This window comes from Myotis davidii, unplaced genomic scaffold (genome assembly GCF_000327345.1).
Source record: "Myotis davidii unplaced genomic scaffold, ASM32734v1 scaffold44, whole genome shotgun sequence".
Taxonomy (NCBI): Eukaryota; Metazoa; Chordata; class Mammalia; order Chiroptera; family Vespertilionidae; genus Myotis; species Myotis davidii.
Window position 1 is genome coordinate 7,232,856 of NW_006299705.1, and position 27,794 is coordinate 7,260,649.

General features: G+C 42.2%; 1 protein-coding gene across 1 annotated transcript in view; it reads left to right on the plus strand.

The window, feature by feature from the left end:
* Positions 1-13,833, plus strand: part of ATP6AP1L (ATPase, H+ transporting, lysosomal accessory protein 1-like) — a gene marked incomplete at its 5' end in the record, with an annotated part of 20,184 nt that extends 6,351 nt beyond the window's left edge. The window contains 3 exons of the mRNA XM_015571577.1: positions 6,385-6,435; positions 9,379-9,619; positions 13,222-13,833. Of these exons, the coding sequence (XP_015427063.1) occupies positions 6,385-6,435; positions 9,379-9,619; positions 13,222-13,524 (595 nt within the window). The remainder of the gene's footprint in view (positions 1-6,384; positions 6,436-9,378; positions 9,620-13,221) is intronic.
* Positions 13,834-27,794: the final 13,961 nt, after the last annotated feature.

Here is a 27,794-nt window from a genome sequence, read left to right on the forward strand (position 1 = left end):
GCTGCTGATGCCTGAACGGTATGTGGAATGAAGTGGGCGGGCATCGGGAGGCCACTATGGCACTGGGCAAGCACTATGGGCAGTCTATCTGAAGTGTACCTGGCGTATAAGACGACCCCCCACTTGGAGGCATATTTTTCAGGGCCAAAAAATCGTCTTATACGCCAGCAAATACGGTATATGGTAATAGGGCTGGGGTCTAAAACATTTTTAATGATGACATTCAACCTCCTCGTTCTTGGCCCTACTTCTTAAGGTAGTGAAAATCAAATAAGGAAATATATGAATAAGAACTTTGAAAACTTGTCAAGTGTTACTCAAAGTATCTTATTTAATAAAAGCCTAATATGCTGAGTGTCTGGTCATCTGGTTGTCCATTCAACCAATCAAAGCGTAATATGCTAATGATATGCTAAGGCCGCTCAACCACTCACTATGACATGCACTGACCACCAGGGGGTAGACCCTCTGACCGGTAGGTTAGTTTGCTGCTGGGGTCCGACTGGGACTGAGTGAGATGGGCCAGACATGCCCTGGAGCCTTCCTTGGCTGGCCAACCTCCCGCATCCCTCCCTGGCCCTGATCATGCACTGGTGGGATCCCCCAGCCTGGCCTGCACTCTCTTGCAATACAGGACCCCTCGGGGAATGTCAGAGAGCCAGTTTCAGCCTGATCCCACAGGCCAGGCCTCTAGTATGTTAGAAGACCTTCCTAACATACCAGTGGTAACTAGTGTGAAATAGTGTCTAGTTACCTGGCAGAGAGGCCCAAAGAAGTTTTGGGTTTCACAATGCACACATTATGATTGGGTGGAACCTGACTTTTTTCTTCTTGGTCATCGCTCTAGAATTATACTCAGGGCAAGAACTGAGTGTGCAGCACCTGCTTCCTCCACGGGGATAAGGGAGGCTTCCCAGGATGTGAGGTGGTCAAGGACCAGCTGCTGAGTCTGAGTGTCTGTCCCTGACTCCTGACTGAGCATGCAGTGCTGGCTAAAAGCTCATGTCCTCAAGAACCAGAAAGGGAGTTGCTGAAAGAAAAACTTGAGCAAGGTCATGTAAGGTCAAAAGCACAGATTTAAAAAAGATGAACACGTTTTAGTGCTTGAAAACACAGTGTTCAGGGAAAAGCAAATTGTTGGCAGACAGATTTCCAGTGGAAGTCTTGTTCAATAGTCAAAGCCCTACAAATAGAACATAATCCTAATATCTGTCTATATTTTTAATTAGTCAGTTACAGTCTGAAGAATTCAGAATCCATTTTAAACATGGGAGGTAGGGAGTTTGGAAGAGTAAAATAAACTCCTTTTTGAGTGACTTGCTAGGTTGCATTTCTCCTTTGTGTAACGTTAACCACGCATTGCCTGGCACTTAACGGTTGCTCACCGAATGGTCATCGAATTTGCTTTGTTAAAATCAGGTCTCATGTTGTTTTTAAAAAATTGATTTTCTGAGAGGAGAAGGGAGAAGGAGAGATAGAAACATAAATGATGAGAATCATCAATCGGCTGCCTCCTGCACGCCCCCTACTGGGGATTGTGTGAGTGCCCTGACCAAGAATCCAACTGTGACCTCGTGCTTCATGGGTGGATGCTCAACCACTGAGCTACACCAGCAGGCCTCATGTTCTTTACTCTGCAGCGGAGCATGTTAACAGCTTTCACTAAAACCAGGACTGCTGGAGAAAACTCAAGTGTCAGAAGCGTGGGGGCTGTTGAGCTTCTCCCTCAGGAAGGAGGACAGAGATTAGAGCATTTCAGCATGACTTTACTTTAGCAGCGGTTCTCAACCTGTGGGCCGTGACCTCTTTGGGGGTCAAACGACCCTTTCACAGGGGTCGCCTAAGACCATCGGAAAACAAATATATAATTACATATTGTTTTTGTGACTCATCACTATGTTTTAATTATGTTCAATTTGTAACAATGAAATTGGGCATCACCACAACATGAGGACCTGTATTAAAGGGTCGTGGCATTAGGAAGGTTGAGAACCACTGCTTTAAAGTTCCCTTGTGCTTCTTTGTAATCATCACTCCTGCCTCCCACCTCTCTAGGTAACCACTGATCTGCTTTCTGTCATTACAGACTAGTTTGTGCTTTCTAGAATTTTATGTAAATGCAATCATATAGTGTACGTTCTTTCCCTTTAGCTAATGATTTTGATATTCTTCGATGTGGTGCATGTATCAAGGGTATGTTCCTTTTTATTGCTGAGTAGTATGTACGTCCACAACTTTTTTATCCATCCACCTCATGATGGACATTTGTTTTTTTTCTCTTCAGAGTGGAATAGCTGGAACACATCGTAGGTATATGTTTAGTTTTTCTTTTTTTTTGTGTAAATCAAATTTTGTTTATTTTTTCCATGCAGTAAACATTAATATTTCAAGGAAAACTATTTTAAGTATAATGTTACATGCTGTTTAGTTTTTAAAGTAACTGCCAAACTGTTTTTTAAAGTGGTTGTACCAGTTTCCTTTCCACCACCACTGTATGAGAGTTCTAGTTACCTCACATCCTCACCAACACTTGGTATGGTCAGCGTGGAACTGTAGAGAAATATTTTTGTTTCTGCACGGCTAGTCATTTTTGAACACCTTTTACTGGAACTTGGGTGAAAAGATAAGCCTCAGGCTAGTAAGAGGTTTTCCTCCTTAGAGGAATGTGTAACAGGTCAAGTAATAATAAGGTCAGGGCTGTGGAGACATTCCAGGGCTTGGGAACCCAGAGAGGCTTCTGATCTTCCCCTTGGAGACATACATTTACATACCATGGTTTTGGACCTGCAGCCATTTGTCCCTTTTTATAATTGATTTTTTTTTGAGAGAGAGAGAAAGGAAGGGTGGGGGGAGAGAGAGAGAAACATTGCTATGAGAGCGAAACATCGATTGGCTGCGTCCTGCACATTCCCTACCAGGGATCAAGCCCACAACCCAGGCATGCACCCTGACCAGGAATTGAATGGCAACTTTTCTGTGCACGGACGATGGACACACAACCCACGGAGCCACACTGGCCAGGGCAGCATTTGTCTTTTTTTCCCCCCTAAAGTATATTTTATTGATTTTACAGAGAGGAGGGGGAGAGGAATAGAGAGTTAGAAACATCGATGAAAGAAACATTGATCAGCTGCCTCCTGCATGCCCCCTACTGGGGATCCAGCCTGCAACCAAGATACATGCCTTTGACCAGAATGGAACCTGGGAGCCTTCAGGCTGAAGGCCGATGTTCTGTCCACTGAGCCAAACCGGTCAGGGCCCATTTGTCTTTTTTATGGTGAACTATTTGCTCTCATCCAAAGATTAATGAAACTCACCTGCTTACATTCTGTGGCAGATACCCAGGATTCTTCCCTTCTCTCTTCCCAAAGAACATTTTTGGCACCAAGGAAGCAGATGTGTCTCTCCTCTCTCAGGAGGTGCTGCAGGACTGCTGCCACTCTCCTATGTAAACTCCCAGATTCATAATGTTACGGGACAGGAACCAGGCCCAGAGCATGTTTGCCGCGGGCTGGCCAGCAATGTGGGGGTTCTTGATTTTGTGCAGGAAAGACTTCACACTATGAGTCCAGGTGATTTTGAGAATACTTTCAATAAAGCTGGGACAGTGAAACAAGGGAGGTCTTAGGATAGAAGAAGCAACAGGCAGGACTGCTTTGGTTCACTGAGAAGTCAGAGTAAAGGAGGCCTTGGAAACAGGTTCAGGGGGTTAGCCTGGGATGAGCTGCAGCTGCCCAGTGCTCCCCTGGTTGCAAGACCCTTAGAACTTAGGAGATGCATGCCTGAGAGGTGAGAGAGGCTTGGGCATGATCCTGGGAGGGAGAGCATGATGGGGCCCTTCCTCTTGAGGGTTTTAAAGCCTGGGAGTTTTGGGGAGGATCTCAATAGAATATTCATCAGCTTTATGCTAATGCAGCAGAATGGGTTTTACTCCCCTGACTTCATTGGTTCTTAGGTGTGCTTGGCACAAATGGCACTAATTGGATTTTTGTTATTTACCTCCCTGAGTAGGATGATTTAAGCTATTTACCCTCTGGCTGGGGAGAAGTGCAAACCATTTTCTCTTAAGTGTCCTTGGTTAGGGAAGATAGGATTTGGTTCTTTACTAGATGGCTGTAAACTGCGTGGCTGTTTAACTGTCTGTCTCAGTTTCCCTGTTCCGCTTGTCCTGACTTACTAGCCTGTCTCAATAATTCTGGTGCTCCTCACCTGCATTACCAATCCCAACATGTGCAGGGTGATATCTGGGTCTCAGCATGTGGTCAGGGGGAAGAACTGGGTTAAAAGGGAACCAATGTGGTTATTGTTATGAGTAAGTAATAATTATTCTCTGCTCTAGGAAATCTCAAGTTAATTTTCAGGAAAATGTGAATAAATATAGATATTAAAAACTGAAGAGTAGAAAACAAGCAAAAAAACAAAAAACCCCTGAAGAGTAGATATTTTTAAAAAATTTGAGTCATTCTTATTACTGCACCATGGTATCTTATAGTGGGTTTATTTTATATTTTCCTGATGACTAATGATGTTTAGCATCCTTTCATGTACTTACTGCCATTTGTATATCTTCCTTTATGAAGTGCCTGTCTTTTGACCATTTTTAAGTTAGGTTTTGTCAGTATAACAAATGTCTAAACCTGCAAAGAATTTTGATGACAGTTTACTTGAGCCAATTTGATGACATCAGCCGGGGAACAAGATCTCGAATGCTCCACGAAATAACAGCTTTGCAGCTTCTTTGAAGCATTTGAAATTGAGGGAAAGTAAGAAAAGTTCCAAGGAAGTGGGGGGAAAAAGCAAAGTGGTGGTTGAATTACAGAATCCTATATAATAAAAGCCTATTATGCAAATTGTCCCCTCGGGTGGTTGTTCAACCAGGAGACCGGGAATTTGACTGCTTGCTATGACGTGCACTGACCACCAGGGGGCGGCGCGGAACATGGCAGGCATTGGTGACACGCTGCGACCTCTCGCTGGCTACCTGGAGGGTGGGGGAGGGGGGGTGACAGGGGCAGAGGTGTGGTGAGAATGTGGAGTGTCTGCCGAGCTCGCTCTCACTCCCCCTGCTACCCTCCCCCAGGACACTAGGACTCGCATGCCGGGGAAGCCCCCTCGCTCAGGTGCTGGGTGCCTGTGAGGAGCCCATCCCACATCCACATGACCTCTTCTGGGTGAACCAGGCTGCAGCTGCCGGGACCACAGGGGCCAGTAGGGCTCCCTGTGGGTTTGCGCAGGAGCCGGTCTGTGAGGCCAGCCGGGAGAGAGTGCGCTGCCCACCCACTTCTGTGCAGCGCTGCTGGGCAGCCCAGAGGCCCATGTTGCGCCCTGGCCCATGGCGTTCGGCCGTGCTCACTGCATCTCCACGTGGGGACTCAGGCACTGTGACTCAGGCGGAGTGGGGCATGCAGGGGCCTAGGGGCCTAGGTGCTTCCCAGGGCTCAGAGGTCAACTGTGTCCTGCCCTTCCACACCAGATGCTTACGCTTTAATCGCTGGCTAGGCCTAGGGACAGCACCCGTGCACGAATTTCATGCAACAGGCCTCTAGTATTTAATAAGACTGTGCGTTCTCTTGAGGATGGTTACACTTATTTCAAAGTTGTATTAACCTAGATTAGTAGTCGGCAAACTGTGGCTCGCGAGCCACATGTGGCTCGCGAGCCACATGTGGCTCGCGAGCCACATGTGGCTCTTTGGCCCCTTGAGTGTGGCTCTTCCACAAAATACCACATGTGGGCACGCACGTACAGTGCAATTGAAACTGCGTGGCCCATGCGAAGAAGTCAGCATTTTGTGGAAGAGCCACACTCAAGGGGCCAAAGAGCCACATGTGGCTCTCTAGTCGCAGTTGGCCAACCACTGATATAGATGGACAGAAACAATGGACAGGGCTTACTTAAGGCAAAGATAAACTTTTTATTAACAAGTTATATGCCAAGGGCATGACTGCCCACCTTGACCGGCCCAGTTAGGAATTTATGATCAGATTACCCTGTGAGGTTACTTTTCATAGAACCCCTTTTTTAGTGCATAGGTTGTCTTATTATTGTTGAGTTGTTAATGTTATTTATTGTATTCCGGATATAAATTCTTTATGCGTATGTGTTGTGAATATTTTCTCCCATTCTTTGGCTTGTTTTTTTTCTTCCTAATGATATCTTTTGAAAAGCAAAGTTTTTGAATGTAATAAAGTACAGCTATTGATTTTTTTTATGGTTCATACTTTTGTGTTTTTTCAAGAAACCATTGTCTATCCAAATTTGCAAAAATGTTCTTATTTTTTTCCTACAAGTTTTTTAGTTTAGTTATTACATTTAGGTCTATGATTTATTTTGAGGTGATTTTTTAGTATAGTGTGAAGCACTATATTGTTTCTGTTTTCTTAGGTTGTCTCTGAAATTTGACGATGCTGAAAATCCCAAAGGTCTTGAGATAAGGTAGGTATGGATACCACTTTGGAGTTCTATAGGTTCAGCACTTCAGGTTAGCTCCGTATAATTTATTCATTCAACATTTAAGTACCAAGGGCCTGCTCTGTGCTAAGCAGTGACATGTGAAATGTCACAGCTACCTAATTACCCTGAAAAGCCGGTGGTGTTCTGTGATGGGATCTTATAGTCATGCTTTCTTTAGTTTTTACTAAAGCATCTGTAGTTTCCTCATTTAGGGACCTAGAGAACACATGAACACATGAATGTGAGAATGTGTAACCATTTTCACCTGAGCAGAGAATAAAATATATTTAAAACTCCAAGAGCTAAGGCTCCAGTTTGAAGTTATTTTCTGTATGGCTCTTTACAGTGAATCACACATCATTTAATGATAATGAAAAAGTGTCTGTTAGCTGAATCCCCCAGTGGACAGTCGGCACAGGCCTACGTTTTTCTGTGTTTATGTATGGAAGGATATAGCTGCCAAAAGTGATTTATCTAAGCAGTTGGGAACTGTTCTAAGGCAGGGTAGAGGGCAGCAATTTTAAGGGATTGCATTTTTTCCTTATAAAAATACTAGAGGCCCGGCACATGAAATTCGTGTGTGGGTCTGGTCCCTAGGCCTGGCCTGCAATCAAGGCCATCTTACCCAGCTGCCCGCAGTCGGCCCCACCCCCGCCACCACCCACCCCCAGATCCCCCGTTTGCCATCGGGTGATCAGTGTTTGATGGCCAGGGGAAGGGACCCAGAGGTTGGCTATTCCCACCTGCTCGCTGGCCCCGCCCCCACAGTGGGTGGCCATCAGGTGACTGGAGCCTGCCAGCGGGGGAAAGAGACCAAGAGGTGGTCAGTGCGCCTCATGGTGACTGGTCCAGTGGTTGTTCTGGTTGTTCTGCCATTAGGGTGAATTTGCATATTACCCTTTTGTTATATAGGATAATGTTCCCCTTCCTGTAAGACCAGGCTTTCAGTGGAGGTAGTGGCTTTGTCTTTAACATTACTTGCAAAACCAGCAGAACTTGTTAGGAGTAGTCTTCCCGGAGCTGTGTTCTATGAACTACTCCTGGTCTGTGAAAATGTAAGATTCCTCAGAAGAGGCATTCTTTGGTCAGACATGTTTGAGAAAGACTGCACACCATGTGCGCCTATTGGAGACTCACAGTGTAAATTTGTATTTAAATAATATTTTTTATTCTCACCCGAGGATATGTTTTTATTGATTATAGAGAAAGAGTACAGGAGAGAGAGAAACATCGATGTGAGAGAGAAACACCCACCAGTTGCCTCTCATATGCACCTCGAGTGAGTATCAAACCCACAACCTAGGTATATACCCTGACCAGGATTCGAACCCACACCTTTTTGGTGTATGAGCCAATGCTCTAGTGAACTGAGCCACCCGGCCAGGGCTAAGTTTGTATATGAAGGTTCTGTGAAGACAAGCTCCTTAGGAAGATGGTTGTGCTTGGTGACTTTGATTCACCTAGTGTTTACCACCTTCAACTTTGGAAAGCTCTCTCCTCAGAACACTTGTCTGCATATAATGGAGCACCAATGTTTCACTGCTCATATTGAGGTAATGCATGCCACTGCCTTTCAGAGAAACTTTATGAGAAAAATGGAATCTCACAACATATCTAAACGCATATACGTATCTGTTTGATATAGAAATGAATATTCTTTTATTCAAATCATACTCCACCCCCCCCCAAAAAAAAATAGCTTTCTGACTGTTTTTTTCCTGATGATAAAGATATATGGCAGACACTGTCAGTACCCCATCCGTATCCCCTTGGGTGTTTCCATTTGAGAGCACTATTGTCCACCAGCTCTACTTTAAATTGCCAATCTGTCTTTGTCTGAAAGTTTCCTCTGGCCAATCAGACCTACCGCCTCCCCTCCCTATCCCAGAAACCCTCAGCCAGTGACTGACAGGTGTAGAAATATCCCAGCTCCCTCACCTTCTGGTGATAACTCACAAGCATGTGTTCCCCTTTGTAGCCCAACATCCCAGGGTTCCCCATAGGCATTAGGCCCGTTGCCCACGGTGGAAACTCGCTTGATAATTTGTCCTTTTGGCTGCCTTCCATTCTTTTTTTTATTTCTCTTCCCTCCGTTCTACATCTTTTGAATGACTAAATTACCAAATTAATTTTGGACCACCTTCCAAAAATACTTCTTGTATTTATATTCTTGTCTCAGGGTCTGCTTCTGTAGGAGACCAAGCTAAGACAAGGTTATAATACATGTCCACTGATAACAGAAAATTCAGAAAATATTGAGATATAGAAGATGAAAGTCATCCATAATTCAACCACAATTTATAGTCACCGTTAACATTTTGATCATGTATTTTTTTTATGTGAAAAATGACCACAGCAAATGTACATTATAATGTGTTTATGGCTGGAGAATATGCAATTCTACAATAGCTAAGAATCAGGGCTCTTGTCTGCAGATTGAATTCAATGCCCAGCTCTACTAATACTAACTCTCTGAGTGAACTTGCACAAGTTATATATTTAACCCCTCTGTGTCTTAGATTCCTCATCTGTGAAATGAGGATAACAATATTATCTATCTTTATTGTTATAGTGGAGATGAAATAAGATGTATATGAAAAACATATATTGATGTCCACTTAAGTTTTTCTCAATGTTTTTAGCAATAATAAAATCAAGTGTTAATTCCAAAACAGAAAAAAGCCAATATTTTTGTGTTTTTCCTTTTGTAGGAATTGTATTGCTACAATCTGGGGGGCTGCCTGGTCTTTTGCTTTCATTCCCACCCAGCAGGAAGGTCTTGTTGAGAACCATGCTAGACTCTCTCTCTGAGCCACTTCTTCTATCCGACAAAAGAGGGCGAGATTGCTCTGTTTATAGATGATGTTCTGTGTCAGCAAGTGTAAAAGTGCTTTGGGGATAATACTGTTTTATATTTGTTTTCAGATTCACTCTTACCAATTACAACAAGTTTTCTCTGCAGAGCTGGTTTAGTTTGCACCGAGTTGAGATTATTTTTAATAATTCAATCCAAGCAACTTTTAATGCAACTGGCATATATGCTCCGTCAAGTTATTCCTACCACTGCCAGCACGTCAGCAGCCAGCAGCAGTATGATGCCCTCTTGCTGCCCAGGGATATGGATGATATGTCAAGCCTGTGGGAGGTCACTTTCATTGATTTCCAGGTAATAAACTATTATACATGCTCCTGTGTGTTTTGTGCCAGAGAAACTCAGTATTTGTTTGAAAACACCTGACATAGAAACATAGGTGTTCAAGGGAAAAAGAGGAGTGGATACGTTTAAAATAGTATTTCTTTTTCTTTATCCTCCAAGTCTAACGTGTGAAATGGAATAGGATAGTCTTTCCTCTCCCTGCATACTCCCCAGCCCTCTTGATTTTACATTTAGGTTTATCCATTCACTAACAGATTATCAGTGAGGAATGCCAGCAATCTAAGCCCCAGTGAGACTGTGGCCCAAAGCCCAGTCACTGACACTTCCTGGAGTGAGAAGCCCTTCTAGGGAAAGGAATTACCAGACAATTATTTTATTTCCTTCAGGGAGTGGAGCAGTGATCCTATCAGGGCAGATAAGAAGTATATCTATAGTGTGAGTGACAGCTTTGGCAGTTAGCGTAGGAATTGAGCTGTCAGCCAGGGAGTCAAAAATATCTCAGAGATCCTCTTGAAAGTATTTGGGGAAAGGCATGGGGGCTTAAGAGGTTCCTTTTCACCACCAGGATCTCAGGCTCAGAGATGTCTGTCAAGTTCTTTTGTCCTGTTTACATGTGAAAAAAGCTTTAACTTGTTCTTGCAGCTCACTGAAATAGCAGGCAGGGTTGTCCCTTTTCCAATCTTTCACATATATATTTACCCCCTCCCCCAGCTTGGAGAGGAATGGTGTTGATGAGAGGCGATTTGGCATAGGGAAGGAGCTTGCATTTTGGAGACTGACAGTCGTGGTTTCCAATTACTTCTCAGCCACCTGGGCAAGTTACTTCACCTTCTCAATTTCAGATCTATCTTTATGGATGTAAAGAATTCATGGCCTAATATATGTAGCAACACCAGGACCGTGTCAGGCGTGGATTAACAATACTACTTATGAGTCCCATCTGTGTGTCAGCCTGTTGCAGTTATTTTTCCAATGAGGTGACTGGAGCACTGATTTGCATCATTTTTTAAAATGACATAACTGGTAAATGGTAGAGACAGAATTTGAATTCTGGACTGTTTGGCTCAAGGACACTTTAATATATATTAAACATATACTTAATCTATTTAAAAATATATATATACACACACATACAGTATATATATCTTGTCCCTTTAAAAGAGGAGCAGGCAGAAAGGGCAATGAGGTGGTAATAATGAAAACAAGGAATAACACACACAGTTTCACCTAATTAGAACAGAGGAAGTGACTGATTTTTACAAAAATATATTTTTATTGATTTCAGAGAGGAAAGGAGAGGGAGAAAGAGATAGAAACATTAATGATGAGAGAGAATCATTAATCGGCTGCCTCCTGCATGTCCACACTGGGGATTGAGCCCACAACCTGGGCATGTGCCCTGACTGGATATCGAATCGAACCATGACCTCTTGTTCATAAGTTGATATTCAACCACTGAGCCACACCAGGTGGGAAGAAGTGACTGATTTATGCCTCCACCTTGTTCCAGAAAGGACTTAAGATGACTCATACACATACTGTAATAAACATAACTTTGCAAAATAGGCAAAGACATGAAGGTTAAGAAAACCAAAGGAAGAAAAGACCAGTTAGATCTGGTGAGGTTGGTACATAGAACCACAGACCATCTGTGCGCCCTGGCTAGAGAAGTCTCAGTCATTTGATCCTGAAGCTTTGGAGCAGCCAGAATAAGAAAGACTCATCCAGTTACGTGCTCGTGGGGTCCATAAGAATACTAAAAGTGTGTGTGTGAGGAGTACGTCCATCCCTGGTGCTGTGCAATAAATACGTGCCAACATTTTGGACAGCAGCCTTGGTGTGAACACAGCAATCTCCAGTCCAGAAAATGGATGGAGAACATATCTTTCAGGCAGTCTCTGTAGATACTGTTTGATTCAACCAAGTCTTGTTAAGAGATGACATGACAGTCAGTGTGATGTGAGGACATTCTCTTGGGCTAGAGTTGCAGCGTCAGTGAGTCCATCATTTGTAATTGAGGAGCTTGACTCTTCAGGCATTGATCTGGAGACTGGCCACTTTACCTCTTCATTGAGGGGGCAGGCCAAGGGTCACAGAAGCTGGACCAAAACTCTCCTTCAGAAGCTGTTTTGGATTCAGTCTGGAGCACAGACAATTGGATGAGCAAGTTCCCTAAGGTCTGTGGCATGAGTGGTTACAATCACTTTAGCATGGAAAAATGCTACCGTGCCCACTTACATCATAAAAATGAATCCTCAGTAAAGCACTCATGGACAATTCAATTTCCTGATGTACTTGTTTGAAATTAACTAGGTGACTGAGTGAAGTGACACAGTGCAGCGTTACGTTCTAAAAGCCAGCTACCCGTGGGGCTGCCTTCCACAAAAGATTGCTCCCTTCAGAGTAGTTGCTCTGCAGCCTTGTTTCTTGCATTGTGATAGTATTTGGCTGTCAGGGCCAGTTGTTGATTTGAGCTCTCCTTGTTCCAACTAATTAAACCACTTCATTGTGCATATGGGGAAGCTTTCCTTTCTATTCTCTGGGTAGGATGCAAGGAAGGACTGCTATACAGCTCTTCCAGAAACAGTACCAAGTCGGTAGGGCACAACAGATAAAGAGGGAGAGGTAGTGATGGGAGGGAGAAGAGACAGACCACACCAGGAGTTATGGGGTAGTAAGCTAGGAAATGACTCTGAAGCCAGACTGCCTAGGTTTGAATTATACCTTTACTATATACGTAATGCCGTGTGACTGGGCACTTCACTTTTCTGTGCCTCAGTCTCCTCTTCCATAAAACAGGACTAGGATAATAATGCACTCACAGGCTCCTGTAAATATTAAGTGAGTTAAGGCAGCATTAAACCTTAAATAACTGTTAGCTTTTATTATTTTCTGTTTTATGTCATTGGAAATCATGTTATCTTCCCTTAAAAGAGTCTTCCTGTCTAATTTCTATCAACAGAATCAAAGGTAGACGAACTAAGACTTAAAATTCTTTGTGAAATTTATACTAAAACATAAAATTTGAGTGTGTTTGAATTTTAGAGACACTACAGCAGTTGTGGTTTTACGTGAATGAGAACATTTCTTAGAGTCTGATTAAAAGAAGTTTTATTTTAGATCCTTGGAATAAAGGTTTTATTTCAGAGCCTTGAATTTCATGAGCTTCTTAATTATGGCAGTCATACATCCTAGAGGAGTTTCTGGGTCAGTCTTGATTTAAAAGTCAGTTTCACTGTCCTGTAAGCACACTCATACTTGTTAGATCATGGGCTTAAATTATTTCATAAATATGGGGCTAATCAGGGGTCCAGAACCCCAGCCTGACTGGGAAATATATCTTAGGAGAAAATTTGTCATTTCAGTTCTTTCTTTTTTTAAAATGTATTTTTATTGATTTCAGAGAAAAGGGAGGAAAATAGAGATAAAAACATCAATGATGAGAGAGAATCATTGATCAGCTACCTCCCACACGTCCACTACTGGGAATCGAGCCCGAAATCCGGGCTTATGTCCTTGACCGGAATTGAACCCTGGAACCTCCAGTCTACAGGCTGATGCTTTATCCACTGAGCCAAAACAGCTGGGGTGTCTTCTCTTTCTCCTGACAGATCCAGGGCTTTACCATGAATGGGGCACAGTTTGCCAAGGCCCGAGACTGTGCTTCTCCTTTCTCACCAGCTATTCTGATTGGCCTGGCCATGTCCTTGATCCTGCTGCTGGTTCTGGCCTACGCCCTACACATGCTCATCTACCTGCGGCACCTGGACAGGCACTACGATTTCATCACCTCTCCGGCCCACTTCCCCCAGCTGAAAGCTCCAGATGCAGCAGAAGAGAAGGAGCTGCTGAGGAGCCAGGGAGTTGAAAGCTATGAACTGAGAACCCAACAGATCTGCAAAATGTACGTGTAGTAGCCAGGCATCCTCTCCTATGAAGTGCACAGGGGGCTTAGAAAGGAGTTGTTTCTATTCTGTGTTGTTGCACTTCTGATGCACAGTTTTCACCAAATGGCTTGATTTTTAAAAAAGTAAATACATGTAAAAAATACATAAGTATCCACTCACCTACTGAAGTAAACTTGGGGCAATGAAAAGGACTTGTCAAGAATCCCACAAAGATAAATCTGATGGTTCATTGCCCCAAAGCTACCTTGAAAGCAAGTGGGTGTTTGAAGTTAGGGAGATGAAAAAAACAAAAAAATACACCAATGCAATGTAAAGAAGGGAAAACACTTGTTCCTTCTTGCCTGTGCCAGTTTGGATGTGATAAATGTAGAAATAATAAATCCAAGGTTATCTGGAAGATCTGAATTTAAAATACTTTGTAACATAGTTTGCATTTTTCATTAATTATGTCACAATTCTGTTTTAAAAACTAGTCTTTTTTTTTCTCATTCATAGAACTGTTTAGTGGGACTCCTATCAGTATAGTAGATCACTTTTTTCAAGGGTTTTGTTTCTTTCTTTGCTTTTTAAGAAAATAAACTTTAAAAAATATATGTATTTTTATTGATTTCAGAGAGGAAGGGAGTGGGAGAAAGAAACATCAATGATGAGAGAATCATTGATCAGCTGCCTCCTGCATGCCCCCTACTGGGGATCAAGCCCACACACAACTTGGGCATGTGCCCTGACCAGAAATCAAACCGTGACCTCCTGGTTCATAGGCCCTGAGTCACACCAGCCGGGCTCAAAGGTTTTCTTGTCACTTATTTTCCTATTCAGAGGAAGCCCAGTTCAATCTGTGAAGTAAGGGTAGTAATCCCAGTAGCATTTTTACCTTTTCTATCTGGTTGTGATGTGAAGGCTCACCCTACTTGTCTGATTTAGAGCTCCATTAGCTCCCCTGGGTGCCACTTGAAACAAACAACCGAGCTAAGTAAGAACACAGCTTCAAGGCAAATCCCCTGAACCCACTTCCAAAGAGATAGTATCCCCTAAACTCTTTAATAGGAAATCTGTTGCCACCACTAATCTTCTGTTTCCTATTTTCTTCCACATGGATTTCCCCATAATCTTTTTCAGTTCTTAGCAGATACTGGAGATTGGCTCACTTTGCATCTTCACCAAAACCTCTCTAATAGGCCTTCTGTGTTAAAGAGATCTTAACTATAAAAGGTACATTGCATTTCCCTAACGAGGTTTCTATACATGACCTTGCTTCAACTGATATCCTCGAACAAAACGTAGAATGTAGATAGGAACAATGTGAGAAGCGGCGGTGGGGCGGGGTGTGCGGGGAGCGGGGAGAGGAATCAGGGAGGGGAGGGTGGTGTCAGGCACAGGGAAATTGATCTTCAGGGCAGTTGTGCAGATGGGTAATCTAGTCTCAAGTAGCAAATGACAATGGCTATGGGATTTCTGATAGAACAGTCTCATGTTGGACTTCCTTCTGGCTGCATTCTTGATTGTGAATATAGGTTTGGTTCCAGCCCTCTCAGAATTCTGTAAGCTCCTAAAACTGTATGGTGAATTCTTTTCTGTTTTAATAACAGAATTTAATTAATTCTGTTTTAGATTGTGTAGTCTACAACCAAGAGTCTTGATTTATGTACTTATTACTACAAAATATGATTGTAGGGAACAGACCTTCAAGAAAATGGGAATCTGGGATTATCTGACTCTGTTTGACTTAAAACCAGTGAGGATTCTGTTAGCATTAGAGAATAGAAAATTGATAGCCCATACCATTCCTTAATGAAATAGATTTGCACTGTGGTTGCCTTGATGGTCCAATGGTGGTACAGATGGCTGTTGTGTTAGGTTATAGGCCCATGAAGAGTAAACATAATTTACTGTTCAAATAGGGGGTCACTTTTGAAAGTGAAAGGGAGTATCAACAATTGCAAGATAAGATACATAAACAGGATGGTGCCATACAAGTTGGGATATAAAAATCACCCCAGGTATGGGTGATACCCTGAGGGAAGGCTGGCTCTTTCTATCTGGACTGGAAGGCTTACAGAAAGAAAATAATAGTTCAGGATTTTAAATTTGCAGCTCAAGGTGAAAAATCTGGGGAGTTTCTGTGACTGATTTACAAGGATCTCATCTCTTGTCAAGGGGCTGACAGTTGAAAATCAGACCCAAGTCTGATCCTGCAAATTGGTAAACTGCATTGCAGGTAGAATTCATAGCTTGCCAGGTCTCTTATATGAATACGGGAGCATTGATTACAAAAGAGAGGAACCTTGAAATAGGAATGGTAACTTTGGGAGAATTTAGATGACTTTAAGGAGGTTGAGCCTCCAAACTCCATGGAGGTTTTCTTGCTGGCAGAAGTAGCACCGAAGAGAAGAGTCTATTCCTGCCTTGCTTGAAAACTCTGCAAAGGGCCTCACCAGAGGAAGTTACTTGGCTAGTGTGTGCCATTTTTCTTCAATGCCTCTAGGCAAGTAGAGTCATGTTCTAGCATATCCCAGGGAATCAATTGCAAAGTCAAATCTGAGAAAATAAAATTGCAAGGGTTTGTTAATTTATGCAGCAAAAGACTTGGAATATATGTGGGAATGGATTCTGAAGGTGCTAACTCAGAGAATGAGGTGTATAATTTTAGGTTGGGCTGAATTTTTTTTTGAGATAGTTTTTCTTACTAGATTTTGGAATAAATGTGCTGATTTGAACAACTGGGAATACTTTTAACAATTTTTTTTTCAGTTAGTTGATTAAAATTTGGACTCAACAGTGTCATACACTAAATGAAGTTGATACCAGAAATCCCTTGACATGATATAGAGAAATAAAATAAAAATAACTTAGAAAATTGGGATGTAGGAATAAATTTATCATACTCTCCCCTACATAATTATTTTCCTCTATGAAGGGCTAGAAAACATTCCTTTTTGTCATAACACTGTATAATACATTGGGAACATAGCATCGGCATTTTTGAAGCATTGTAGTGGCTGCCTCTGTGGGCTATAGGGGAGGGTAGGAGATACTATCCTAGAAGTGGAATCCTTAGTCTCAGTAGGGATGCTGGGATTCTGGAATGGCAGACGTCAATTAGCAACCAGCAACCTTAAAGGGCTGAAGGGCAGGAGTGTTAGTCAGATTAGATTATGTTTATTAATAGTAAAATAATTTATGAGAAATCCACTGAAGTGCTGCTGCTGCTGCCTCTCCTTATTCTCTTTCTCCTCCTCCTCCTCCTCCTCCTCCTCTCTTCATTATCATCATCATCTAATTCTGGTTTAAAAAAACCTTACTGAGCCATCATAGTGTCTTCCTAGAGCTGAGACTGCTTGTAACTCAGACTCCTTGAATGAAATAGGGACCTTGTAAAAAAGGATTTATGGCCGTCATATCTAATGTTGAGCATTCTCATAAACAGTTTTATACTTGTCAATTGGTTTCTGTATTTTTACATTACTTATGGTGTGTTCTGATATTTGGTAAATAATTTATACTGTTCCCATGGATACCTTTATTATCAACCCAACAGATATGTGATTATTGCCCTGAAATTGTTATTACAGGAGAATATCCTAAGAGATGTCCGTCTTCCTGGGACGTCTGGAACAATATGGCAAAGAAAGTGATGTTTGATAGGAGGAGAAGTTGACCAGGTAGGTAATGTGGAGAAGGACAAACATAGCAAAAGGAAACATATATGTAAATACTAGACTTTACCATGTGCAGAGAACTATGCAATACATGTATGTGGGTAGGCACATATAATGTATTTAGAGGAATGAAGAGAGGGAACAGATGATTCCAATTCTGTTTAGCACTCAACTAAATAATTAGAATCTTGACTTCAGGTAATGGTGAGGTCCCCAAGAGGATTTTAAGCAAGATAATTACATGGTATGTAAGTGTGTATAGAATAAGATAGAAATGCCAATCAGGAGATTATTGCAATAGTTCAGACAAAAAATGATGGGACCTAACCTAAGACAGTGGGGTGGGAAGAAAGAGCTACAAGAGGTATATAGGAGGTTGGTTCAATAAGGCTAGGCAAACATTGGCAAAACACAAATGACTGGTAGGTATCTTATGTGGGGTGCTGGGTGGATGGTGATGCCAATCTCTAGAATCAGGGAGAAAGGGATGAAAGGAGTGGGAGTGGGAGTTGGGACCTGTAGGCAGGTCCTATAGTAGAGTTCCAAGTATGGATATGGGACCATATGTGAATAGAAAGGTCTTGACTAGAAAATTGGAAATGTAGCAGAAGCTGTCACCCACATACCTTTACCATTTCAGTGTATCCTGGTGGCCCCTTTTCCATTGCCAATAACTACCCTCAAAGGTAGCTCTACCTGTGTTCATGGAAGGTTAGAAGCACTGAAGAATTAATGCCCTCCTTGGAGTAGTCTTCATCCAGTGACTCTTAGGAGTTGTATATAAATACTCCAGTCATTTGCCCCTTGACTGAGATCATTAGAGTGTCTTTTACACCATTTCCTGGAGTTCCCAGCAAGACTAAGCTTTTGCCCATTGTGATATCTTGCTTGATAATGTTCACTTTATTGATTCCCTTCTCTGCCCTGTTTTACTTCCTTGCTTTCCTAATGATATTTCCTGGTGTCACCTCCAAAATAAAGGAGTTGTATGCAAATTCTTTTCTCAGAAGCTCAAATTAAGTCAAGCACTGATGGGCATAGGGGGGAAACGAGGTGGGAGTGATGATGGAGAAATGAATGAGATCGCTGGAGGAGAAAAGATTGGCTGATAATAGATTTCGGAGGACCCATCATTTATGGAGTCGGATGAGGAGAAATCTGAAAAGGAGCTAGAGTAGGAGCAATCTGAGAAGGAAGAAGTCAAACCATGAAAAGAGTAGTGTCTCAGAAATCAAAGGAAAAAACCTTTCAAGATGAAGGGAATAGTCATGTCAAATGCTGGAGAGAGGTCAAGCAAGAAAACTGAAAAATGTTTATTCCTTAGATTTAGCCAATAGGAGATCATTGATGAACATCATACTTGGAGATAGTTTAAAGTATTTATTCCCCTGGTTTCCTTCCTGGGGGAATACCTTGGACTGGTTACATTGCTTCTGTCGAGACGTGCTCTGCCACATTAGTCTCTCCTTCTGGCTTTTGGTAACTTCTCCTTACCTTGTTCCTTTGGGCTCAGAGATGGTAACAAGTCCATTGCTCCTAGCCCCAGGTTACTATACTGTTCCTTGTGGATCTCCTATTCCCTACTGGGATCTTCATAAATGGTCCCTTTGTACATAAACCCTCCTTAAATTTGAGAGTGCTCACTTCCTGTTAGGTTTCAGTCTTATATAGAGGTTTACAGAAATTAAAATTTTTTTGTTGCGTTGTTTGTTTTATATCTAGTAGTTTTTCAGAAAATTTAAAACAGCTATTTCAGTAAGATGGAAGAAACTTGAGTATGTTGTAGGGTAAGACACTAGTTCTGAGGTTGTGGTATTTTGTTGTTGTTTTCCCCTGCTGTAACATGAACAATGATGTATCTTTCTACCTCTGAGGTGTAAGGGCATGGAAAGCACAAGCAGGAACAGAGTAGAAGAGACAGCACTTCAGGATTCCCACAGAAGGCTGTGTGCCTCCACTGAGAAGGACAAAGTGGCTTCTCCACCAGCCCCACAAGGAAATCTGTAACATGTAGGTTTCTCTGAGGACTTTGTTCCATCAGTTTTTTCTCCTCTCTAGCATATACTTTTAATCTATATACACCCTGGTTCCTTCCTTCTAACCCAGGAGCTCCTAGCTACAGAGGCAATTAACTTGATGTGGTGCCCATGCAGCTTGTTAGCAATTATTTTTATACTGTTTGCATGAATTAGAGAATATCCAAGGGCTTTCTTACATTGTGATATGCTTTGTCGGTGAGAAAGCCTCCGTTTGTTACCTGGGAATTGTCTGCAGCTACCTATTGCAGTTACACATGGAAAGTTGGGGCAAAGCGTAAGGATATGTGGGCATGTCTAAGGCAGTGTATTCCACATATGAACATCATTGTTCATGTTACAGCAGGGAAAAACAACAACAAATTGCAGTGTTTGCTGTATGATGCTTTCAGTTATTGAGTGCAATGGCATTTTATAAGGACCAAAAGGTACTAGAGCAAAATTTCTAGTTCCAAATGAATGAAATTGAAAATGTGGTTCGGACCTTCTGATATTTTATGCAGGAAAAATAGGACAAATGTAGGTGGTCTGGTTTAGTTGTTTATAATGGTTATTATTTTGCAACACATGTAAGCCTGATGCTGGCCACCTGGTTATTCCAAAAGCCTGTGGCCTTCAGGCATCAACCTATTAGTTTATTCTCCTAATAAAATGGCTTGAGTCCCCTTAGTGTGAGAAATAAATCTGCTCCCCAAGACAGCTGAGAATTAGCAGGAGGTGGATTGGTGACTTGAGCTGGAGTGACTTATTTTTGTTTCTTCAGTAGTTCAGGTTTCCGGTCTCTGTTGATTTTCAGTTACCCCTCTGGTGGCCTCACCTTCCCCTATTGCTCTCAGTTCCTGCAGCTGCTGCCTGACATTGACATGAGCATCACGGACTTTTTCTTTCCTTTTTATTGAATTTATTGGGGTGACACTGATTAACAAAGTTAAACAGGTTTCAGGTGCACAAGTCTACAACTTATCATCTGTACACTGCATTGTGTGTTCACCACCCCAAGTCTCCTTCCATCACCTTTTATTCCCCCTATATCCTCCTTTACTTTCCTCCAACCCCCTGGCCCCCATGCTATTGTCCACATCCATACCTTTTCTCTCTCTTTTTTCATTTTTGCAACATGAGCATCACAGATTTTTTTAATGAAAGTTAGAGAAAAATAGGATAACTATAGCATAGGGAAGAGAATCATTTCAAATTCTCTTTTTATGGATGTTTAATACTATTCCCTATCATAGGGAATTTCTCACTGGCCATCTTCCTCTTTTGACCTTGAATTTTCACCATCTTGGAGACTTCTATTCTTCTTCCCCCACATTCCACACCTCGCCCCCCACCACACCTCAGTCTTAGAGGCTGGGTCCTAAAAACCTCACTTTTCATAATCAATTTTGTTCAGTATGGTGTTGCTCTTAAAGAAAAGAGCCTTTCTCCCTCATCAGAATTCTTTCTTTTTAATCCACCCAGGTCAAACTCAGCCACTTTAAAATAACAACTCTTCATCTATTGATATCCCTCCTCCCTTTCCCCTCTCTCCCCTTCATCTATCCATCTGTTCATCATCCATTCCTCTGTCCACTCATCCATCCTGTTTCATATGTAAGATGAATGTGGTTTTACAATATTAAAAAACTTAAAAGATGTTTCAAAAGTCTATAGAGAGTGGGACAAAAGTAGGTTTACAGTTATTTGTATGGAAAATAATACAATAATTTATAATACAAGCATAAACTGTTTTGTGTCCTCACAGCTGTAAACTTACTGTTGCCCCCCCCCCCCCCCCCCGCCTGTATATTAAGGCCCTGAATGATGCATACTCACTCTTCACTTTAAAGTTATAACAAAAGTTTAGAAACATGAAGAAAATAAAGGTTTTTGTTCTTAGAAAAATACTTGACCATAGAATGCATGTTATTGCAAGTTTTGGTTAAGAAGTTAAACTTTATTTCCAACTATTCTCAGTGATAAAGTGTTTCCCAAAATTTCTTTATTTTATTTTTATTTTTTTTATCCAACAATGGGTCATTCTGAGTAAAACTCATCTGGCCCTGAGTTTGTTGTCACATTTATGTGAGGCATTAGATTTAGAAGCCTAGTCAGAAGTATCAAATTCTTCTTCTTAAGCAAGACATGGTCTTGTTCCCACGTCCATGAATCTTTCCAGTAAGATCTGAACATCTCTCTAAGTGTTATTAATTTTTCTATTCTTTAGGAGGGTCCAGGTCCAGGAAATATGCTTGTAGAGATTTGGATAAATGTTCTAATCTTAATTAGTCTCCCTCCCTTTCCTGAGCTCCCAGGCCCTTGATTCCATCCCTCTTCGTGTTGAGGGTGTGCATATTCGGAGACCGAGCCTGATTTTCCAGTACAGCCCCTCATCTCACAGTGATAGTTTCTGAATGCAGACTACAGTGAAGACTGAATGGCTGAATTCACTTCATGTTTATATGCCTTATGGGCAGAATTCAGGACTTGCCAACCTTCTCCATTTGTTTGGAGTTTACATTTATTTCATCCTGCAGCTGCAAAAGGGTTTTATGTTTGTTTTCAGGGAAATCAACTCTGAACTGACCTTAGTAAGTGTAGAGACAGACACAGATTTTGAAACACATACTATTTAGAAGACCTTCATTAGGAAAATGAATATAAAATTACAAATATAAATTTGGCACAAAGATGATTATGTATTTAGAAAGATAAAACAAATTATAATTAAAAATATTAAAAGTTGGCTACATTTGAAATAGCTTATTTTTATAGCTTTACAAAAATATACAATCCTAAGAACCCAATGTTAGGGACCCTTTGAGGGCTATGGAAGAGTCCTATACAAAGTGTGTGTGTGTGTGTGTGTGTGTGTGTGTGTGTGTGTGTGTGTTTATGGAATTTTATAGAGATTTGACCTCATATGCAACTGTGGACATTGGTTAAATAGTCTCCATGAGCTTGTTGCCTTCATGTCTGATGCTAAAACTTGAAGTCTGCATAGAAGGGAACTTGGAGGAGAAGATGGATGTAAAGTGGGGGAGAGCAGGATGAGCTAGAATTCATAAAGAGGAGTTGGGACCATGAGAAATAACTGGGACCTGTATCAGTGTTCACTGCCTTCAACCTTGATAAAGTAGTGCTCTTTGTCACAGAGCTGAATAGATGACCCAGGAATTGATGTTGAAGGAGGATCCAGGAGAAGGTGTGGCAGCTGTAGACCTGGGTGTTGCCAGGTGCCAAGAAGATGAGTCAGCAGATATTTTTATTGATTTCAGAGAGGAAGGGAGATGAAGAGAGACATAGAAACATCAATGATGAGAGAGAATCATTGATTGGCTGCCTCCTGCATGCTCCTCACTGGGGATGGAGCCCACAACCCAGGCATGTGCCCTTGACTAGAATCGAACCTGGGACCTTTCCAATGAGCCAAACCAACTAGGGCTGTGTGCACAGTCTTGTTGTAATTGAGGCTTGATTGCTGTTGGTGTCACTGGGAGGAATTGACCACCAGACCAATTGGCTGTGGGGTCCACCTGTGACTACAGTGGAGGGCTGATGTGCAGGAGACATCCTAATGGAGTAGGACTTGCTTCAGTGGGGCTTTGGTGCTCACTGAGTCTGCCCTTTGCGTGTGTCGCTTATGGATGTGAAGAATTGTAATCTGGTATGGTCTGACACTGACTACCAGGTTCACTGGCTCTTGGGTCTCCAGGGAGATGCAAAATTAGCCGCTGCTTGGGGTCACCAAGCAGGAGCTATAGGCAGATTCCTCCTCTTTGTATCAGGTTTGGAAGTGCCCAGATGAGGCCCAGCTGTGAAGCAAGACAGGCTGGTGCTGGTGCTGGGTCTTGGGCCTTTTATTGATAGGTTTGGGGCTCCCTGACCCAGCTGCAGCTTTTTTGACAGGTTTTAGCCTGAGAGAGGACAGGACATTCATATGCATATCTGCTGTGCACAGCTTGCCTAAGGTTGTAAATTGGGTGGGGCGTGGTCTAAGCGATCACCAGGGCTGAGCAAACAGAAATGCTGCCAGTCAGCCCTGCAACCAAGGAGTTCCCAACACTGGAGCACTGACTACTGTGAGCACCTCCATCTGGAAGAAAGCCGCCCTTCCCCCGCACCAGAGTTCCTGCCCCGATGGCAGACAGTCATTTCTCTTCACATGTGTCTGGGTCCCCCAGATTCTTGCCCAACACTGGAGCTCAAGGATATGGAAGTTTGTAAGTTCAGTTCGTGGTGCCGGCCTTTTAAGAGGAGTAGCTAGGTCTCCAGCAGCCTGTGTGTCACTGAGCCCCAATCCCCACTGGTTTTTACAGCTCATAGTTCTTACTGCCCGTAGGGACTTCTTTTCCCAGCTCTGGGACTCTGGGCTGGGGGGTCTGGTGTGGGGCTGGGACCCCTTGCTCCTCTGGGCAGCCTCTGTAGAGATTATCTCTCTTTGATTAAAAAAGTGGCACACATAGGTGCGAGACCAGCCCATTCTGCACCTCTGCACCTCCTACTAGTTTCTGTTTGCTTTCTTCTTTACTTCTCTAGTTGTGGAACTTCTATTCAGCCAGCTTTCCAGCAGTTCTGGATGATGTTTGTTTTGTATTTTAGTTGTAATTTTGATGTGGTTGTGGGAGGCAGCATATAGGTGTTTGTTTGCCATATTGGTTCTCCACTCAGGCTCTACCTTTTGAAGGTTAAAAACGAGATGACTGCTGCTTTACTTCCACCTCAATCGCATGCAGATAGGTTTCTCAAACATGGTCCACCTTAACCAGAAACATACAGAGAAGTGAATCAGCCTATCTTTTGGACATATTCCAAAGCCTCCATAGCCTACTCATTGTCAACTTGGCACCCACATACATCTCTGAAAAACTATACTATTTTAAAAATAAACATATTAACAAAGTTACACTTCTGCCCAACTACAGTGTGTACAACTGAAAATATTCTAACCCTTTTCTCCAAAATGAATACTAATTTGTATTTTTGGTCATATTCATTCTTCTTGTAGGTTATTCAGCTTCCTACTTTGATATTCTGTAACTTATACTATGATATAAGGTTAACAACTATTACACATCTTATGTTAGATGGTAGGGGAATGAGAGAGAGGAAGAAAATAAAGATTTTGTATATACTATGTTCATATCAAAATAAGGAAGAAATACTTATAACTACCATACTCCTCATTTCTACAATTAGTCACATGATCTAGTTAGCATTTATAATTGCCTTTTTCTACTAGTTGGAGTACCTTGAATGTGGGTAACCTGAACATTTATTCCTCAAGTTTCTGGGCTATTACATTTTGCCTGAATTGACTTGTTGCAGTTTTCCATTGACTTTGGCCATAGAATAGGAAAGTACTAACAGGCACCCAGGGGTCCTCTCTGCCCTCATTGTGCGGTGGCAATCCCATCACCAGGGCCAATGAAGTGAATCCAGAGTTTTCACAATATTGACATTTGGACTAGATAATTCTTTGTTGCCGGAGGGGCTGTCTTATGCATTTTAAGATGTTTAGCAGCATCTTTGACCTCTACCTGCAAGGTGCTAATAGTGCTCTCCTGCAGTTGTGACAACCAAAAATGTTTCCAGATATTGCAAATGTCCTTTGGATAAAATTGCCCCCAGTTGGAAGCCACTGGAGTAACCCCTTTCTTTGCCAGTAGGTTCATAGACATACGGACCCAAAAATGGCTGTGTGGTCGTCTCAACTTCCAGTTCAATGCAATCATTGTTTTCTCTCCTGATGAAAGCATTCCTCCCTTGGGAACTAAGACCTTCAAGCCAATTGAGCCTAAAGTTACAGGACTGGAAAGTAAAAACTTTGTTATTTAAGGAATGTTAGCTGAGATTGCACACAATAGGGATACTTTATTTTCTACTTTGCTTTTCTTTTTTCATTACAGCTTCATTGTTGACATACAACATTTTGTAAGTTTAAGGTGTACAGCATATTGATCTGATATATATTGTAAAATAATCACCACCATAGCATTAACTAATACTTCCGTCATGTTGCACAATTACCATTTATTTTTTGTGGTGAGAACATTTAAGATGTAGTCACTTAGCATTTTGTAAGTATATAATTCAGTATTATTAGCTATAATGAACACATTAGATCACCAGAACTTATTCATCTTATAACGGCATTTAGAGTTAAAAGAGATAACTTTTAAATTGCCATGGTCTAAATGCATCATCTCATATCCTGACAGTGCTTTCAATGCTGTTCTTTGGATGGAGTCTTCTCTTAGACTATTAAAACTAGCTGCCTCTGTTTTCCAGCTTTTAGGCTCTAGTGTTGCAAACTCTCTCAACCCATTGTTCAACCTAGTGAGCCCATGCCCTGGGTTTGATCCTTTGGTTCTCTGTATCCTATGACTGCGTATGACAGGAGGAAACCAGTAGGGAAATGGGAAATAGCTCTTTTCCTGGGTTTTACAGCAGAGATAGACTAAGCCACGATTTCACATCACTTTTTAAAATATATATATTTTTATTGATTTCAGAGAGGAAGGGACAAGGAAAGAGAGATAGAAATGTCAGTGATGAGAGAATCATTGATTGGCTGCCTCCTCCACCCCCCCGCCCCCACTAGGGATCAAGCCCACAACCGGGCATGTGCCCTGACCAGGAATCGAACCGTGACCTCCTAGTTCGTAGGTCGTTGCTCAACCACTGAGCCACGCCAGCTAGGCCACCTCACTTTTATTAATAGACTCTACCCTGGAGCTGAGAGGCCACCTATTGGTAGATTATTCACAAAATAACTACTGTTATTCCTCTCTTACTATCTGTATCCCTTGTGATGTAACTTCAAAGTTGCTCCCCTTCAGAGGTGAAGTATATTTCTCCAGCATCTGAATGTGGGCTGGCCTGATGATTTGCTTTGGCCAATAAAATCCAGAAGTGATTCCTGGCAGATTCTGAGCCTAAGGATCCACCTGTTCTCCTGGAACACCTCTCAGCTGCCAAGTAAACAGTTATGGGGGCAGAGCCTGTTAGAGGATGAGAGACCACCTGGAGGAGAGATATCCATCTGGGCTGAGGTCATTCTAGGTCCATCAACCCCAGCTGGCCCAGCAGCTGTCCACAGATGTGTACCAGTAAGTGAGCCTAGCTTCGACCCAAAGAACTGCCAACTAATGAAAGTCTAATTGCCCACATGCAGAATTATGAGCTAAAAAATGGTTCTTTTGAGGTACTATTTCTTGGAGTGGTTTGTTCTGAAGCCAAAACTTATGGATATGTCATCAAGGTTAGAAGCATTTCTAAAATAGAAGTTACATCTACTTCTGAGTTATCACACCTGCCAGTTAAGAGGAAAGAAAGAGCAGAAGATAAACCATATATGAAAGAGAAGAGATATAAAAGGAGGACTATAAAGTCAAGTAGCTATTACTCTCAGCCAGTTCTGGCCATAATCCAATTTCTTCTTCCTTCACTATCTAGACCACTTACAATTTAGCAGAAGTCTATTGTTTATAAAACTCAGAAACTTCCCACATTGGTGTATCTTGTGGATCCCCAGACTCAGCTAGGTCTTCTTCTTCTGTTTTATTTATTTCTTTTTATCCTCACCCAAGGATATTTTCCCATTGATTTTTAGTGCGAGTGGAAGAGAGAGGGAAAGACAGAGAGAGAGCAACATCAAAACATCGATGTGAGAGAAACACATAGATTGGTTGCCTCCTGCATGAGCCCGTCCCAGGGCCCAGGCTGGGGAGGAGCCTTCAACCAAGGTACATGCCCTTGACCAGAATTGAACCTGGCACTCTTCCGTCTGCAGGCCGATACTCTATCCACTGAGCCAAACTGGCGAGGGCCCAGCTAGGTCTTCTTGAATGACTGGCCCAGGAAGTGAAATGTAGTCTGGAACCAAAGGAGATGTTTTCTCTGCCTTGTTCTTTCAATCTCTTTCTCTTTGGTAGATCTCTCATCACTTCAGCATGTTGGCTTCACTGTTTCTCTCTTCAGTTCTCTCCCTGCACAGAGCTTCATCATGCCCATGCCAAGATAGCAGCCCCAGCCCAAAGTTTTCATGGCCTTCTAGCTTATCTTCCATTAATTCAAATTCCCACTCAGAGAGAATCTGATTGTTATACTGTGGTCCAGTCAGATGTACTTGGGCAGTAATAGTCAGGGCCAATAAAAATATCCTTTTCTTGACATTGGGCAGGAATCTTTTGTAGGAACCAGAGGATTGAATTGCTCTTTTATTTTTATTGAATTCAGAGAGAGGAAGGAAGAGGGAGAAAGAGATAGAAATATCAATGATGAGAGAGAATCATTGATCGGCTGCCTCCTGCACTCCCCACACTGGGGATAGAGCCAGCAACCTGGGAATGCATCCTGACCAGGAATCAAACTATGGCCTCCTGCTTCACAGATCAATGCTCAACCACTGAGCCACACTGGTCAGGCATGAATTGCTCTTTTTAATAATGTCTACTGCTGGCAGGAGCCACCACCCTGAGGTTCTGGAACTCCTTTTCTACCAAGTCACCAATAGGTGTTTGCCTCTGCTTTCCAGTGGAGGATCAACTTCTCTATCCTCCCATTGGAGGAATATGACTGAGAATGATCAGTAATT